Source organism: Rhinopithecus roxellana, chromosome 3 (genome assembly GCF_007565055.1).
Source record: "Rhinopithecus roxellana isolate Shanxi Qingling chromosome 3, ASM756505v1, whole genome shotgun sequence".
Classification (NCBI taxonomy): domain Eukaryota; kingdom Metazoa; phylum Chordata; class Mammalia; order Primates; family Cercopithecidae; genus Rhinopithecus; species Rhinopithecus roxellana.
This window is the reverse complement of record NC_044551.1, coordinates 68,719,567-68,737,217: the sequence shown is the minus strand read 5'-3', so window position 1 is coordinate 68,737,217 and position 17,651 is coordinate 68,719,567. Positions and strand designations below refer to the sequence as shown.

At 43.4% G+C, this 17,651-nt stretch overlaps 1 protein-coding gene across 2 annotated transcripts in view; it reads left to right on the top strand.

Moving 5' to 3' along the window:
• The first annotated feature begins 5,512 nt into the window (after positions 1-5,512).
• UGT3A2 (UDP glycosyltransferase family 3 member A2) overlaps positions 5,513-17,651 on the top strand; it is a 30,303-nt gene continuing 18,164 nt past the window's right edge. Inside the window, exons 1-2 of one of the 2 annotated variants that reach the window (XM_010362904.2) lie at positions 5,513-5,692; positions 8,028-8,129. In XM_010362904.2, coding sequence (XP_010361206.1) covers positions 5,599-5,692; positions 8,028-8,129 — 196 coding nt within the window. In that variant the 5' untranslated portion in view covers positions 5,513-5,598. The remainder of the gene's footprint in view (positions 5,693-8,027; positions 8,130-17,651) is intronic. The other variant, XM_010362906.2, reaches the window with a different exon arrangement.

The following is a 17,651-nucleotide window of genomic DNA, read 5'->3' as shown; positions in this document are numbered from 1 at the left end:
CACATCCTTACCTTTCAGCATTAAGTTCAATTTCATGAACATAGGAATCTTCAGAAAACTGAACGGTTTGTAGGCACCTAGCTAGTAAATTTCAGAGCCAGGCTACAACTGTCTGAAAACCAGCCTTCTGTGTCAAGCCTAAGCTGCTGAGAGCTGTCATTGAATGCTGCTTCCACCCTTCTGTTTCTGCAAACAGGTACAAGTCTGCAGCCCTGGCCACCAGCGTCATCGGGTGCTCCCAAACCCTGAGCCCACCAGCAGCTGGTGGGCTGAATCAACTACATCCTCCAGATGGGGTGGGGACAGGGGGCAGCACACCTCAAACTTTATGCCTTCCTGCAGCCCTGAAATGAGCAGAACCTGCCCAATGTCTTTGTGTTCCTCCTGGGGCTCACTCTGGGCACTATGTAGCTTTGTGGGACACTGATGTGCGTGGCATGGCAGTTGGGTGGCTGCCTGGGGCCAGAAAGGTGAAGGAGATGTGAGACCATGTACAGCCTTGGGAGGGGTGTGTTTGTTGGACAGTGTTACATTTTCTTGGGGGCTTCCCACCAGTTCTGGCAAATCTGTTCTCCACATCCTCTCCACTTGCTAATTCTGCTACAAATTCATCCTTACTAGCTCCTGCCTGTTAGCAGAATTCTTTCCAGTTCTCTTGTCCTCCTTTGTTTGCCATCAGCAAGGGCTGTGCTGTGATTCTGTCTCTAAGTGACTTGGACCACTGACCCTCAGATTTCCAGCCTTAAAATCCACCTTCCTTGTCATGCACCTCTCTGAATCACAGCCTGACCATTCCAGACTTCCTGTCCAGATCTTCTCAGCTTCTGTCAGTCACCATCTGTCACAGAATAACACCTGAGAAAGACATCTTGCATGTTCTTTCCATTTCTGTTCTGTTCTCCTGCATATTCTCTTCAATGCTCAGGAACCCTGTCCTATGCTTGAGATTTCAGGGCCAGACACACGCTTGCAGGCCTCCACATTGGGTCCCTGTCTCTAGTGCCCACAGAGAGCTCCTTCTTTGCTGATCAGGCATGCAGACTGTAGGTTTCCAGATTTCCTGAAAACTAAAAATTTACAACATCATCTATCCACAACCTCACTAAACGATTGGCCAAGAGATTTCTGTCCTAGTTGTCCAGAATTCCGTCATCTGGCTACTCACGGCTATCGGGGAATGGGGCAAGTCTGCACTGGCACTGGTCAGGATGAAGGCAGCAGGAAGTGGGTGGAGGGTTAGTCAACCCGTAGGGTCTGAAGAATGGGAAAAGTGGCCCCAAATCCTCCAGAATGCTTGACCTGTTGAACCAGAATGTTTTGTTATTTAGTCTTGACCTATATTCATGCACTTAAGCAGCAAGCAATCATGGGCGGGCTGATAAAGAAACACTTCTGTTTCCTGGTTACAGTCTCTGGCTGGATCTGAGGAACCACTGAGTTTGCCTCAATGACTTTCCTTTTTCTTTCTTTCTTTTTTTTTTTAATTGAGATGGAGTCTCACTCTGTTGCCCAGGCTGGAGTGCAAGTGGCACGATCTCGGCTCACTGTAACCTCCACCTCCCAGGTTCAAGCGATTCTCCTGCCTCAGCCTCCTGAGTAGCTGGGATTACAAGTACCCACCACCACGTCTGGCTAATTTTTTTGTATTTTGAGTAGAGACGGGGTTTCATCATGTTGGCCAGGCTGGTCTCCAACTCCTGACCTCAGGTGATCTGCCCACCTCGGCCTCCCAAAGTGTTGGGATTACAGGTGTGAGCCACTGCGCCCAGCCTTCAGTGACTTTCTAAGTGTGATGGGGACCACAAGACAATCAGCCAGAGCAGATAATTTCAATCATGGATCCCCAGATCCATGTAGATGAGAAGGTGGAATGCAATTGTAGCTGTGGTTCCAAGGACAGCACGGACAGGACTGTGTGTTGCTAGAAACCAGTTGGCACTAAACCTTAAGTCATATAAAAAGGGTGAAATGCACTTTATTTGGGTTCTGTAGAAAATGTAATTTGCAAATGGACTCTCTTTTCAGTCTATATGGTTCTGAAGTTCTCTGGGCAAAGGATTTTGTACTAATGAGTAGGAGGTATGTATCCACATCAAAATGTCTCCACATGTACAGGAGAATGGAGACTTTAGGCTTTAGTAATAGGTGCTAGAATTAATCTGGGTATTCATGTGTACTGTTCCTTTGTGGCGTCTGTACCACTCTTTGCTTTTGACTGGCATTAAGGTTTAGAAAATGCATAGGTTGGTATTGGGATGGAGTAAAGAGAGTACACCATAGGAAGTTTCCCCTTCTGGGGCCTCCACAATCTGCATGTAATTAAATGGTGCATGTAAGATAAACATAAACAAGAAGATCACATAACACCCACAGAACCCATAGCTTCCCGTAAGTAGAAAAGAAGACACCAGATTGTAGAAAAGCTATCTCCTCAACTTCTGCTGCAAGCCTTTATGGAGACCTAATGAGTCTGGAAATACTGTGCATAGGAAGCAGGTTCACTGTGAATGGGTTATCAGTTTGTCTGAGTCCAGTGAGATGGAGCAGCACCCCCCGCTCCAAGTTAATTGAAGTGAATTATTGGCCTAAAATAATCAAGTCTTCAAAGAAAGCCAAAAAGTAGAGAAAATGTAACATAATAAATGGGAGAAATAGCAACCTGGTAGATTTAAACACATGCATTCGGACTGAAATACAAGATTGACAGACTTGAATAAAAATTTCAAGCTGATTGCTGTTTCAAGAGACACACCTAAAATATGAGGATACAGGGGTGTTGAACATGAAAGGATAGGAAAAGATAGATCTTTTCACACAGTGGAAGATGAAATCTGAATGGTTAGTAGTAATGGCAAACAAAATAGACTTTAGGTGAAAAGTATCACCGGAGACAAAACAGGTCCTCATTATAAAATGAGGACCGACTGTTTCCCTGGAAGGTATAATACCTGAAACTACAGTTGTTCATATATATGCATTTAATGAGTAGCCTTGGGGGTATAGAGGAAAAATTGCTAAAACACCAAGGAAAAATAGAATTATAGTAGAAGAACTATGAAAACATCTTAATGAAAAATTTCAAACATTCACAAAAGTAGAGCTTCTTTATGCCCAGGATTCAGCTTCATTGATTACTAACTCCTGGCAAAAGTCTCTTTTCTTATGCTGCCACCCACATTTAACCTTGTTTACCCCCACAACCTATTATTTTGAAGCAAATCTAAGAAATCATAAGACTGAATCTGTAAATGTTTCAGAATGTACCTTAAGAGCCAATTTCCTTCCTTCCTTCCTTTCCTTCCTTCCTTTCCTTCCTTCCTTTCCTTCCTTCCTTCTTCCTTCCTTCCTTCCTTCCTTCCTTCCTTCCTTCCTTCCTTCCTTCCTTCCTTCCTTCCTTCTCTTATTTCCCTTCCCTCCCTTCTTTCCCTTCCCTCCCTTCTTTCCCTTCCCTCCCTTCCTTTCCTTCCCTCCCTTCCTTTCCTTCCCTCCCTTCCTTCTTTTTTGACAAAGTCTCACTGTTTCCTGACATGGAGTGCAATGGTGCGATCTTGGCTCACTGCAACCTCCAACTCCCGGGTTCAAGCAATTATCCCACCTCAGCCTCCCGGGTAGCTGGGGCCACAGGCATGCACCACCATGCCGGGCTAATTTTTGCAGTTTTAGTAGAGACAGGGTTTCACTATGTTGGCTAGGCTGGCCTTGAACTCCTGACCTCATGTTCTGCCCACCTCACCTACCAAAGTGCTGGGGTTACAGGCTTGAACCACTGCACCTGGCCAGAATTTCTTTATAAGATGCTTATAACCACAATTACATAGAACTCTTCTCCAAAGCAACAATAACTACTTAATACAACCAAAATTTGGGTTCAAATATCTCTGATACTCCTATAATGTTTTAGAGTCCATTGGAATCATGCTATTTAAAACGTTAACGCATCTGATACCTGACTCTTCATATCTCTTTCCATTTGATTTTTCTTAGTAACATTTGCCATTAATGTACTATATATTTTATTTCTTAGTGTGTTTAGTATCACTTTGCCTGGCATAATAAATAGCTATCAGCCAGGTGTGGTGGCTCATGCCTGTAATCCCAGCACTTTGGGAGGCCAAGGGGGGGTGGATCTTGTGAGGTCAGGAGTTCAAGACCAGCCTGGCCAACATGGTGAAACCCCGTCTCTACTGAAAAATACAAAAATCAGCTGAGTGTGGTGGTAGGCACCTGTAATCCCAGCTACCCAGGAGGCTGAGACAGGAGAATTGCTTGAACTTGAGAGGCAGAGATTGCAGTAAGCTGAGATTGCACCACTGGACTCTAGCCTGGGTTACAAGTGAGATTTTGTCTCAAAATAAAATAAAATTAAATAAATAAATAAATAAATAAATAAATAAATAAATGCTATCAATATAATTGTTGAATAAATGAAAATCTTGGAGTTTGATAACAAATCCTTTATTTTGCTAATGCATTATGAAAAGTACAAGATTAAGACGAACTGGAGCCTTGTGATGTCTGGTAAACCTGGCCCTTCCCACACTTCTCTCTCTCTCTCCTCTCTTCTCTCTTCCTCCACAGTAGGTATGGCTAGGTGAGGGATGCACAAATGCATAGGAATGTAATGCTTTAAATTCCAATGAGAAAAAATAACACCTATAGACTGAAGAAGGCAGGAACAGTACAAGCAGAATTCAAGGACCCACTGCAACCAAGGATTCCTCTGCTTGTTTAGAGTTGCACTGAAAGCCTTTCCTAAAGGAAGTCTTAGTTTGAGGATAGAGAGTGTAAAGGGGACTACCGGACCTAGTGATCCCTGCCCTCACTGGGGCTGACGTTGCACGGAGGTAGAATTACAACCTGTCTTCAGCATGTGCTCTTGGAAATTATGGAAAGATTCACCAGTCCTATTTCAGGATACTCATTCGGAATGATAGCTCAGATTTTGAATTTCAGTCCTCCAGGGACAGACCTGGACTTCCAGAGGTAGGACTCTAGCCTCTCTTCAGGAATGTTACCTTCTAAAGAGACACTAAGAGGTAGATTCCAGGGATGGTATACTGATTTCCCTTGAGGATCCCCTTCCAGGGAGGTCTTGGGCTTGGAACATCAGCTCAAGATTTTAAGCAAGTCTCTCAGGAAACAGATCACGGGGCTGGCAGTATGAGGTAGTGGAGGCAGTTAGAAGGGAACTAGAGTAGGTAAATTCACACAGCCTTGGCAAAAGAGAGATGAGTCCCATGGAGATCGAGCGTTCGTCAGAGCGATTTACTGAGGTCCCTGCCATTCCTGGCTTACAGTAAGGATTTTCCAGGCAGGAGGGCTGTGATCACACGGACAGAGCAGGGTTAAGGATGGACTCGCCAGCCCCTCCTACTGACTGCTGGTAGTTCGGTAGAGCAAGGATAGATTATCCAATGGAGCACGAGGGAGGAGGTGCAGAGGGCAAGAGGGGATGGACAGAAGAGAAGACTGGCAGGATCCTCACTTCTACCTCTTCCCACAGCCGGTGCCTTTGGAGCACTGAGGTGCACAGGGTCCCTTAGCCGGGCGCAGGGCGCGCAGACCAGGCTGAGGTCTGCGGCTTCTGTGGAAGTGAGCATGGCTGGGCAGCGGGTGCTGCTTCTAGTGGGCTTCCTTCTCCCTGGGGTCCTGCTCTCAGAGGCTGCCCAAATCCTGACAATATCTACAGTAGGTGAGTGCTTGGCCGGAGAATTCCCAGACAGGGGCGTCCCGGATACCCGCACTGCAAGGGCTGCAGAGAACTGCGCTTGATCAGAGTCATCCAGGCGATTTTCCAGGCTGGGCTTGCGGACCGGGCTGGAGGAGGGAGAAACCCATCCAGCTGTGGGGCAGAGAGGGGCCTCTATTGCTGAGGTGAGGAAGATAGTTTTGGAGAAAAGAGACTCTCCTTTCCTCTCTCTTCTTGCTCAGGACGCGCTCCCCATCCCGCAGGGTTGGGGCCAGAAATTTGAGACCAGGACCAGAGCTTGAGTTCCCGGGCTGCCTTCTCCAGAGCGCAGTGGGACTTTCAGAGGCTCACCCTAAGCTCCATGGGGCGGGGGTGCACAGTAGCTTCCAAGAGAAACGGTGGTGAGCGTTTTCAGCTCTTGGAGACCAGGGAAAGGCACTCCTGAGGGCAGCACTGCAAATGTTGTGAAGCTGCATTCGGAGCCAGGGTGGCGCAGGCAGGTATTTCATGGCTGCAAGGCCAGTGGAGTGTTTTCCTCCACGGGAAACCTGGAGAACTGCCTAGGGCTAAGGAGAGGACCCAGGTCATTCGGATCTTTTGGAGCCTCCTTCCTTTTACCTGTGCCGCTGACCGTTTCTGAGGGATTCATGGAACTGTTAATTCAGCATTTTGGGTCGCAGTTTTACTTCTTTTACTTTTACCCCAAAGGGAATAGGAGACAAAAGAGAAGCATATATGAACATAAAGGGATCATCCCAGGATCGAGCTTCCCCAAGACTTTATTTCAACCCATAGTGGGTTCTAATGGATTCCTTTTATCGCGGAGAATCAGGGCTCCTAGAACTGGGAGGAACCACAGATCATCTAATTTAGTGCCCATTTTGATTTCCTGAGACGGCAACTGAGGGATGGGGAGCGAGATGCCTTCCTTAAGAGCACATGTGGCCTCCCTGATGTCCCATGAGGAATTAACTCAGGGTTTTCTTACTGCAGGACAACGCTCACCACAACTTCCATTCTGAAGCCCTTTTCACTGGGGATTTTCAAAAATCACTGTTCAAGAAACGGTCAAGTCCATTCGAAGACTCCCCCCACCCCCTTTCTGAGTGTTAGTCTCAGTGAAGCAACAGAGCTTCTTAACTTCTTGAAAGTACACCGTCCTCCTTCCTCAGGCTCCAAGAAGGAGTTGGTGTCGTTTCTGAGGTGCTGGAATCCTGATTTTTGCCCCAGAAAGTCACCAGACTCCCCAAGATCCACCACTAACAGCTGTTTCTGTGGGGACCCCTTCTTCCTGGCTCCCTGTTCTTACACAGATTAAAATGTGAGCAAGATCTGTTGCAGATTTGTACTTTATACATCACTTGTTGCTCTAGACTATTCAAGTCTGGGTATAAGTAAACTGAGTCACGCAGAGAGCTGCACACTACTTCTCTACTCCCTTCCACCTTCACCCCCAAACTTTTGGTATTTATCATTACATTACCTTCTCTTCTGATCTTCCTTTCTCTGCTGCTGAGAACTTTAGATTCAAGCAAAGGCTGTGTATTAGAACATATACTGAGAAGACATTGATTTTATAGAACTTGTACCTCTTTTGAGGATCAAGCTTCTCTTTCCTTGGGATGGTAGGATTTTTCTGGAATCAGTGATTCTCTAGACTGTTGGGCAACCAGGATCCAGCAGGCCCACCCCAAGGGCCCCACATTTGTCCTCAAATGTCTTAATTAGAACTTGATCATTGTTTGGCCTAAATTAAGTACATCCTTTCTAAATACATTAGAATCTTAAAGATTTGGATTCTAAGTAGTGGTCCCTCATTCCTTCCCTTCCAGTGATTTCTTGGACAGGTCTCTTAAGGTTTCTATCTCCTATAGCAGCATAAATGTCCAAAGAGCAGGATCCCAGAAACAGTTCTCATTGTTTTTTAGGAACTATTCACACTCATATGCACAACACCATACCTGTATTTCCACCAATGCTGTGATTTCTTTTGGACTCTGTGTCTCCATAAGGCCTTAGTTAAAATGTACATGTACCTCAGGATGAGGAACTCCCATGGCCTAAGCACATAGTAACTCATTACACTGACATGGATACTGTGATTCACAAGAGGCAATCTCTCACGGACCAGAGCCACAGGTAAAAATTTGGGTGGTCATGCTCTGGGTGAGTGGGCTGGGTTTTACCCAGAGGGACATGAGGAGACTGGCAAAACTCATCTTCCTCCACTCACTAGCCACTTCCTGTTCCCCTACCTTTCCTCTCCTGGATTGATCACTATCGACTTTAGACACGGTGTTCTCATCATTCCAGAACTGAAATTGTGCATTGTTCCTAGGTGGAAGCCATTATCTACTGATGGACCGGGTTTCTCAGATTCTTCAAGATCACGGTCATAATATCACCATGCTTAACCACAAAAGAGGTCCTTTTATGCCAGGTATCTTTTCTCACTTTTCTTGATTTCTTCTACTCCAAGCAAAGAGCAAAATATTGTTTGCATAGAAAGGCTTAGTAAAAAAATTTTTTTAAAATTCTAATTCAATTGGAAAGATGAAAAGCTTGCGTGTGTGTGTGTGTATGTAAAGTGCCAAAAAGCTTCTTAGGCTCTAATTACCAGGACTTGACACTCCATACTCCCATATTTCTTTTCCCCTTACTTGATCCCTACTCCATCCCAAGCAACCATCCACTCATTATTATGGATTATTTTAACAAATACTACTTAATAAGATGGCTTAAAAAATATATTAAACAGGGTTGGGCAAGGTGGCTTCACACCTGTAATCCCAGCACTTTAGGAGGCTGAGACAGGTGGCTCACTCAAGCCCAGTAGTTTGAGACCAGCCTGAGCAACACAAGTATTTTTGTCTCTACAAAAAATACAAAAATTAACTTGACATAGTGGCACCCACCTGTAATTCCAGCTACTTGGGAGGCTGAGGGTGGAGGATTGCTTGAGCCAGAAGGGAGAGGTTGCAGTGAGCTGGGAATGCACCACTGCACTAGAGCCTGGGCAACAGAGTGAGGCTCCATCTCAAAGACTCTGTATATACATAGAACAGAAATATTCGGCCTTATTTAACACTTCTTACATGTAAGAATCACTTTTCTTTTTATAGATTACTTTTCCTCCTTTTATGATATTGGAATGTAAGTAAGCTCTCGCAGGGAGCCCCTTATTTATACAGCTAAGTTAGGAGTCTATGCCTGAGATGGTTTTGCATTCTTGAAAAATAAGTGGCTGCCCACTAGTTTGTGCATAGTGATTTCAGATGTTCTTAATGGAGTCATTGAATCCAAAGAATTTTAGCCAAAATGAAGCTCATAAATCTTATGAACTCCTCTGAAACAGAAACCCTGAGAACTTAACAGACTTGCTTGATAACAGAGTTGGGTGGATTAGGAATTTATGCTCTAAATTGCTCAATATGAAAGTGTTGCTCTGGGAAAAGCCCAAACTCCAGCATCATGTAATACACCCAGGCAACACACCTGGACATGCACCTCCTGAAGCTATAATTTAAAAAAAGAAAAAAAATCAAAAGCAAGCATCTTTGAGGAAGAAAATTCTGAGATATTTTCAGCCTTTGAAGGTAACATCAGGCCTTGTTATTGTTCAGATTTCTAAAACCATTTTTTTTTTTTTTTGAGACAGAGTCTTGCTCTGTTGGCCAGGCTGCAGTACAGTGGCATGACCTTGGCTCACTGCAACTTCCATCTCTCGGGCTCAAGCAATTCTCCTGCCTCAGCCTCCTAAGTAGCTGAGATTACAGGTGTGTGCCACCATGCCCGGCTAAGTTTTGTATTTTTAGTAGATACGGGGTTTCATCACCTTGACCAGGCTGGTCTCAAACTCCTGACCTTAAGTAATCCTGCTGCTTTGGCCTCCCAAAGTGCTGGGATTACAGGTGTGAACCACTGTGCCCAGCCAAAACCATTTTTTAATCTACATTTTTTCATTTAAATTTTAAAATTTCATTGTGGTGAAATATATATAACATATAATCTACCATTTTAGCCATTTTTTTTTTAATTGAGTCAGAGTCTCGCTCTGTCTCCCAGGTTGGAGGGCAGTGACACAATCTTGGCTCACTGCAGCCTCCATCACCTAGGTTCAAGTGATTCTTGTACCTTAGCCTCCCAAGTAACTAGGACTACAGGCAGGCGCCATTAGGTGTGCGGCACCACGCCTGGCTAATTTTTTTGTATTTTTAGTAGAGACAGGGTTTCGCCATGTTCGCCAGGCTGGTCTTGAACACTCCTGACCTCAGGTGACCAGCCTGCCTTGGCCTTCAAAGTGCTAGGATTACAGGAGTGAGCCACCGCACCTGGCCCCATTTTCAAATGTACCGTTTAGAGGTTTTAAGGACATTCACATTGTTGTAGAACCATTATTACCATCCCTTTTCAGAAGTTTGTCATCATCACGAAGTGGAACTCTACTTATTAAACAGTGACTCCCTGTGACTGACAGCCACTCTTACTTCTTGAGACCATCACTATGACAGTTATTACTGTTACTGCTTGAGACCATCATTACGAGACTGAACGAAGGAGGACGAACGTAGAAATGAAAACTTAAAAGAAGCTGTTATAAAGAAAGTGGCCAGGGGAAGAAGAAAAGAGCTCCCTGCTTCTAGTGAGCAAAGGCAACTGCTGAATTTCCATAACCCTTCTTATTTATCGGGTACAATGAACAGGGAGGAGGAGGTAACGATTGGTCAGCTGCTTGATTGATCACAGGTTCATATTATTACTAACAGGCTTCAGATTTGCCTAATCACAAGAAACACTGCAATTGGGGTGTGACTGCCCTCAGCATTCCTTCTGGGTGGCAGACACAGTTTGTCAGTTTGCCAACATTCTGCATTTATGAGAAACAGTTTGCTGTTTACTCATATACTCTCCAGTGGTATACTGAGTTGATCACAGTCCTCACTCTTTTGGCCTCCAACATTTCTCCCTTTTTGTTTTTAATTGAGAAAGGCAATTACAGTCTGTGCAGCCCTCCATTGCCAGTTGGTGGTCCAGCTGATCTTACAGATGCACAGGAAACCGTGGCCAGCATGGCCACAAACATGGAGTCAGAGGCTTTTGCCTGACCTTGATGCTCTAACAGATTCTCAGCTTCCTGTGTGGTTTTCTTGATCTGTCTGCATGTCATGGGGTTGATGTGAGTGTGACTCCAGTCAGTCCTTGTTCCGTCTTCACATTCAGATTCAACTGGCTCATGGCTTGTACTGGGGGAACCAGGCCTGTGTTTGGAATCCATGGGTCCCCCCAGTCTCCCATTCCATGGTCGCACACACCTGGGGAGCACCCACACGGTTTGTTCATTTTTTGTGAGAACACAAACATATCCTGGTCCCCACATTAGTAAATCTACCAAAACAAAAGCAAAGGATTTTGTAGCTGTAGCCAGGAGGCATGCTGTTGCTGAAGCATCTGCTCCACAAGCTGCACTCAGTTTCTGCCTCTTTTAGTTAATTGCTGCGGGGTAAAACTTTCCACTGCCAACGAGAAAGAGGCTCTTTCTGATTAACAGAAGACACAGAGAAAGCAAATCTGAGGCTTATCCTTCTCGTGCTCAGTTCCCACATCTTAAGCTCCGAGAAAACCTCCCAAGTCCTCTGCACATCTCACAGGCGCCAGCACATGTTTACAATCCATGAAAGCCAAAGCTAAAGTTAGCCTTTCTGTAGCCACAGAAGACGGTACAAGCCAATTTTCATCCTCCCTCTCCTGTTCACCACCCTCAATAGGTGCTGTAGGTGGGGCAAAAAATTCTCTCAAACCCTGAAATAATAACAAAAAGATGGTACGTACTAAACTCCAAACAAAAAAGAGAAAAGAAATAACCAAATTCTTCCCCATGTTATTTTGATTCAAAAACTTCCCGTTCTTTGTACCTCTAGGGCACTGACCTTATGTTGCTGCCAGCAGACTTGTAATGGGGTTTCTCGTTCATCTGATTGGTTTTAATTTTTTCTGGGCTTTAGTTTTTTTCTGCTCCAGCAGACCTTCCTTGCTCGAGTCCCTATAGGACCCTATGTGTCCCTATCTGTTCCTGCAAGTTTCTGCTAGTCTCTGCTAGTCTTTATCCCTATTTGGCCCTGTGGTCCCTGTCTTTCCCCACCTATCTCTATTTGTCTCTATTTCTATTTATACCTACTTATTTCTGTTTGTCCCTGCAGGTCTCTTCAGGTCTCTGTTTGTCCCTGAATGTCCCTATTTATTCCTGTTCAGGCACCACTTGTGGCGGACTGCCACAATTACTACTTGTTACTATCACTACGAGGGACATTACTCTTACTATTTGAGACTGTCATTACGAGACTGAATGAAGGAGGACAACCATAGAGATGAAAACCTAAGACAAAAGAAACTGTTATAAAGAAGGGGGTCAGGGGAAGAAGAAAAGAGCGCTCCACTTCTAGTGAGCAAACGCAGCTGCTGAGCTTCCACAACACTTTGTATTTATTGGGTAGAAAGAGTGGAGGAGGAGGTAACGATTGGTCAGCTGCTTGATTGATCACAGGTTCATATTATTACTAACAGGCTTCAGATTTGCCTAATCACAAGAAACACTGTATTTGCGGCGTGACTGCCCTCAGCATTCCTTCTGGGTGGCAGACGCAGTTTGTCAGTTTGCCAACATTCTGCGATTATGAGAAACAGTTTGCTGTTTACTCATATAGTCTCCAGTGGTATACTGAGTTGATCTCGACCCTCACTCTTTCAGCCTCCAACAGTTCCCCATTACCCTCTACCTTCAGCCCCTGATAACCATATTCTATTTCTCTATTATTTGACTATTCTGGGTACAGCGTATAAGTGAAATAATACAATATTTGTCCTTTTGTGTCTGTCTTGCTTTACTTAGCATAATATCTTCAAGGTTCATTCATATTTAACATGTGTTAGACCTTTTATATGGCTGGATATTCAATTTTATGGATACATCACATTTTGTTTATCCATTAATCCATTGATGGGCATTTAGGTTTTTTCCACTTTTTGACTATTGTGAACAATGCTGCTATGAACACTGGTATACAAATATCTTTCTGAGTCTCCACTTAAAACCATTTTAGTATCTTTTACATTTGTTTTCATATTCTTCGCTGCCTTTGTATCTGCCTAAACTGGATATCTGATTAAATAGTTGTAGTATTTTCATTTTAAGACAATTATTTCTTAATTTCAAAAACTGTAACTAAATTCAATTGATTTAAATTAAAATTTAGATGAAAAATTAATGATGGCATTTCCAATAAACTTTGAGAAACTACTGGCCGGGTATAGTGGCTCACATTTGTAATCCCAGCACTTTGGGAGGCTGAGGCAGGAGGATCACTTGAGCCCAGGAGTTAAAACCAGCCTGGGCAACACAGTGAGACTTCATCTCTACTAAAAATAAAAATAAAACATTAGCTGGGCATGGTGGCATGCTCCTGTGGTCCCAGCTACGTGGAAAGCTGAGGCAGGAGGATTGTGTGAGCCCTGGAGGCCGAAGCTGCAATGAGCTATTATCACACCACTGCTTTCCAGCCTGGCCAATAAAGTGAGACCCAGTCTGAGAAAAAAAAAAAAAAAAAAGAGAGAGAGAGAGAGAAACTACTGAAAGCTACAGAGCTTTTACTCTTTAACAAATATAAGCACAGCAAAATCTATAAACAATTCAAGGAATGTGTGGATCCTTTCTGTTTTTTCATAAGATTAGGAGTCTAGAGTTTCTTTTAATAATTCCCTCATCATGGATGTCTCTGAAGCTTTGAAATAGAATTCCCATTTTTCATTTCATCCGTAGGAGCTTGGCTGAAGGTCTGCAAACAAGGAAACACATGATTGGGTTATTATTTCTGATCAGATGCCCAATTTAATGAATTGAAACATTTGAGCCAATTATTAACTCCTTATTTGGAAACACTTTCCCATACTGTTTATTTATTTGCAACTTTAATAAATGACATCAGAGGCACTGAAGAAGCAAAGGTTTCTAATACTCACATGTACTACTGTTCCAACCCATCAATATCTGGAATCACAATTGGATTATACACAGTGACTAGAAGACTATTCAAGAGCATAAGAGAGAAAGCCTAGATTGCTTTGAACAGACTGTGAGTAGACTGGGAATTCTAAGAACTCTGCTAGTGATGACTCAGAAGGAAGAAAGGAACATGATAGAGAAAATCTGTATTGTCTTAGAGACTATAAATCATCATACACAGACTTTTTGTAGAAATATAGATGTTCAAGTGTTCTTACTGTCTATAGTAAAATGTGAGAGGAAAGATAAATTGAGAAAATAACTATGAGACAGAAAACGAGCACTTTATGGTTTTGGAAATTCTTAGCCTATTAGGATGGAAAATATTTAAAAAATAGGGAATTCAAATGTCAGAAAAGCAGTGTATCCTGTTGTCTTGTAGAGAAAGCCAATTGTATGGCTGGACAGCCTTTTGCTATTGCCTCTGAAGGATTAAACGGTCAGAGTATTCAGTCACACAGAAAGCTCATTGAAGAGATTAGCATGAAGCAGGTTTGGTGTGCACTGGTTACCAACTTGCCTGAGTCTGCTAAGAAAGAACACCCACATAATGCAACAAATTCCATGAAGTGGATTTACTACTTACATGTGGACAACAACTGAAACCTAAAATTCACTGTGAGCTGGTCCTCCAAGGCTCAGAAAGGTGCCTGGGATGAATGGAGTCTCAACTGTACATGCCCCACTTGCAATGCAGATAAAGGACCATGAAGTGCAGACCACCTTGGGTTTTAGGTATAAAACCTGGAGAAACATGATGTGTTAAGCTAAGTGTTGAAGGGCATCGTGTTTCTAGTGGAGACTGTAACAAAGCCTGGGCTATTCCACTCAGTGCCTCTCTATCTCAGAGTGTTACATTCCCAGCTCATTCTACAGTTATTCTTGATAACTACAAGTGACAAGCAGAGAGGAAAACAGAGTCAGCCCAAGGCCACCCTGAGAACTGTCCTGCAATCAGGTGTCTGTCTCACAGATTCCTTCACCCATAATGGCAGAAGCCACCAATCAAGATGAAACTATCTCATAATGATATGTGGATGAAACTCTTATAAAGATATGTGGAGACTGGGCATGGTGGCTCATGCCTGTAATCCTAGGATATGAAAGGAAATGAAACAAAGGAAAAGGAAATGAATCAAACAAAGGAAAAGATGGGTGGGACAAGATAATGACTAGTCTACAAATAAAATAAAATATCAATTTCTGTAAATAAACATAAATAGAGGCTCATGACTGTCTCACAGACCTGGTGAAAAGGAATGAGAAAACGACCCTGAAAGGATATTTATTCTTGTGCAAAAGAAACAGGTTGAAATCAAAAGGAAAAGGAATAGAAGTAAAATGTTATTGCTACTTAGATCAGCAAGGTACAGAGGAAGCACACTGAGTTGAGGATAAAGGAAAAGAAGTAAATGAGTAAAATAATTGACGGGGTATTCCTACAAGCCAGCCAGCCGGATAAAAGATTTTAATGGTCCACATTACAGAGGCAACATATTAAAAGGATGATGAGGTGAACATCTAGACACTAGCTGGTGGTCTTGCTGTTCTAAAAGGCAGTGGATCCTAGGCCGGGCATGGTGACTCACACCTATAATCCCAGCACATTGGGAGGTCAGGCGGATCACCTGAGGTCAGGAGTTCCAGACCAACCTGGCCAATGTGGTGCAACCCTGTCTCTACTAAAATACAAAAATCAACCAGGCATGGTGGCTCGTGCCTGTATTTCCAGCTACAAAGAGGGCCGAGGCACGTGGATTGTTTGAACCTGGGAGGCAGAGGTTGTGGTGAGCCAAGATTGTGCCACTGCACTCCAGCCTGGGTGACAGAACGAGACTCTGTCTAAAAAACAAAAACAAAAACAAAACAAAACAAATCTGTGGAGCAACTTCTTGTCTAGTGGAATGAATTCCTATGACATACCCAGGAGGGTCACAAGGTACCCAAGAATTTTTTTTTTTTGAGACTAAGTCTCGCTGTTGTCACCCAGGCTGGAGTATCATGGCATGATCTTAGCTCACTGCAACCTCCGCTTCCCGGGTTTAAGCAATTCTCCTGCCTCAGCCTCCCAGTACCCAAGAATTTTACACCTTCAGAATTACTGCCAATTTGGATTAAAAGGTATGAGGAGAATATGACAGGAAGGAGGGCTGTTGAGCTCCCCAATCTGCAAGTAGGAATTAAACTGACAAACCACTCAGCTGTAACCACATGCAACGCTTCATGAAAAACAAAGGATAACTCTGAAGGTGAAGCAACGAGCCCAGATGGCAGAGCTTCTAGCCCAGAAGGCTGAGCCAAACCACAAGATTATTCCCAGTCCTTAAAACCTAATTTTGTTTGCCCAGTTGTAGTCAAATGTCTTGGGACTGGCACCTCATTTTTTTTTTTTTTTACTTCCTTTTTGACCCCATTAGAATAATGTCTATAACTGGTATCCTATGCCTGTCCCACTCTTGGTTTTGGGGAGCAGGTCATTTTTTCCTAGTTTCATAGATCCACAGAAGGAGAGCAATTTTTCACTGAATGGATTACACCCAGACTCTCACCCATACTTGAAGTAGATTATTTGGATGACGTGATTCGGGAATTCTGAGCTGATGAGCTTTAGATGAGGTTTTTCACTTTGAATTGATGATATAATTGTTTGAGACTTTGGGGGATGTTGGGACAGGATGAATACATTTTCATTCCATGGGGGATGTATATGAATGTCTGGGATCTAGAGAACACACTGCGGTGGGCAAATAATGCCACTCCCCCCGCCCCGCAAAGATATATATCTTCAAATTCCTGTAATTAGGAGTGTGCTATTTTACACGGCAAAAGGATCTTTGCAGATATGATTAATATAAGGATTTTGAGACAGGGAGATTATCATGGATTACCCAGGTGAGTCCAATGTAATTACAAGAGTTCTTATAAGGCAAGCTTGTCCAACTGGTGGCCCACCAGCTGCATGTGGCCTAGGACAGCTTTGAATGTGGCCCAACACAAATTCATAAACTTTCTTAAAACATTATGAGATTATTTTTGCAATTTTTTTAAAGCTCATTAGCTATCGTTGGTATTAGTGTATTTTATGTGTGGCCCAAGACAATTCTTCTTCTTCCAATGTGTCCCAGGGAAGTCAAAAGATTGGACACCCTTGTTATAAAGGAGAGAAGATCGTAGGAGAGTTAAAGAATTAATGATGGAAGAAGAAATTAGAGCAATGTGATTGCCTGTTGGCAGGGGGCCATGAGCCAGGGATGCGGGTAGCCTTCAGAAGCTGGAAAGGGCAAGAAAAAGATTGTTCCCTAGAGCCTTCAGAAGAAATGCAGCTCACCCACACCTTGATTTTATTTTAATGAGATCCATTTTGGACTTCTGATCTCCAGAACTATAGGATAATACCTTGTGTCATTTTAAGCAACTAAGTTTGTTGTAGTTTGTTAAAGCAGCAATAGGAAACTGAAACGGCCATGATAGGTGCTCAGAAGAACTCCAGGAGGCATGAAAGGAGGATGCTAACGCCTTTACATTGCAGGTGTTCCTGGGGGGCACTAATGAGAGAGCCTGCTGTACTGCAACTTAGATAGATTCTGGAGCCTTCTGTTACAGGGGATGCTATGCAATGTGGGCTGATTTTCAAGTAATAAACATGAGTGGACCTAAGTAAAATTTATAAATAAGGAATATGTTGTCTTTAAAATGCAAAAAGGCCTAAAAGAGGTTTGGCTTCTAACATTATGGGCACAGGGAGGCTCAATAGTTGTTTTTTAGTAGTGTTGGGGATAGAGAGGCCTTCAGCTAACCAATTGATCCTTTGGAATTTAAGTGAGGGACTGGGTCTGCTACTTTGCATGGGACAATGGCTTATCCCCTTTATGAGCTCCTTTTTGAATGTTTCTGTGTCCTAAATAA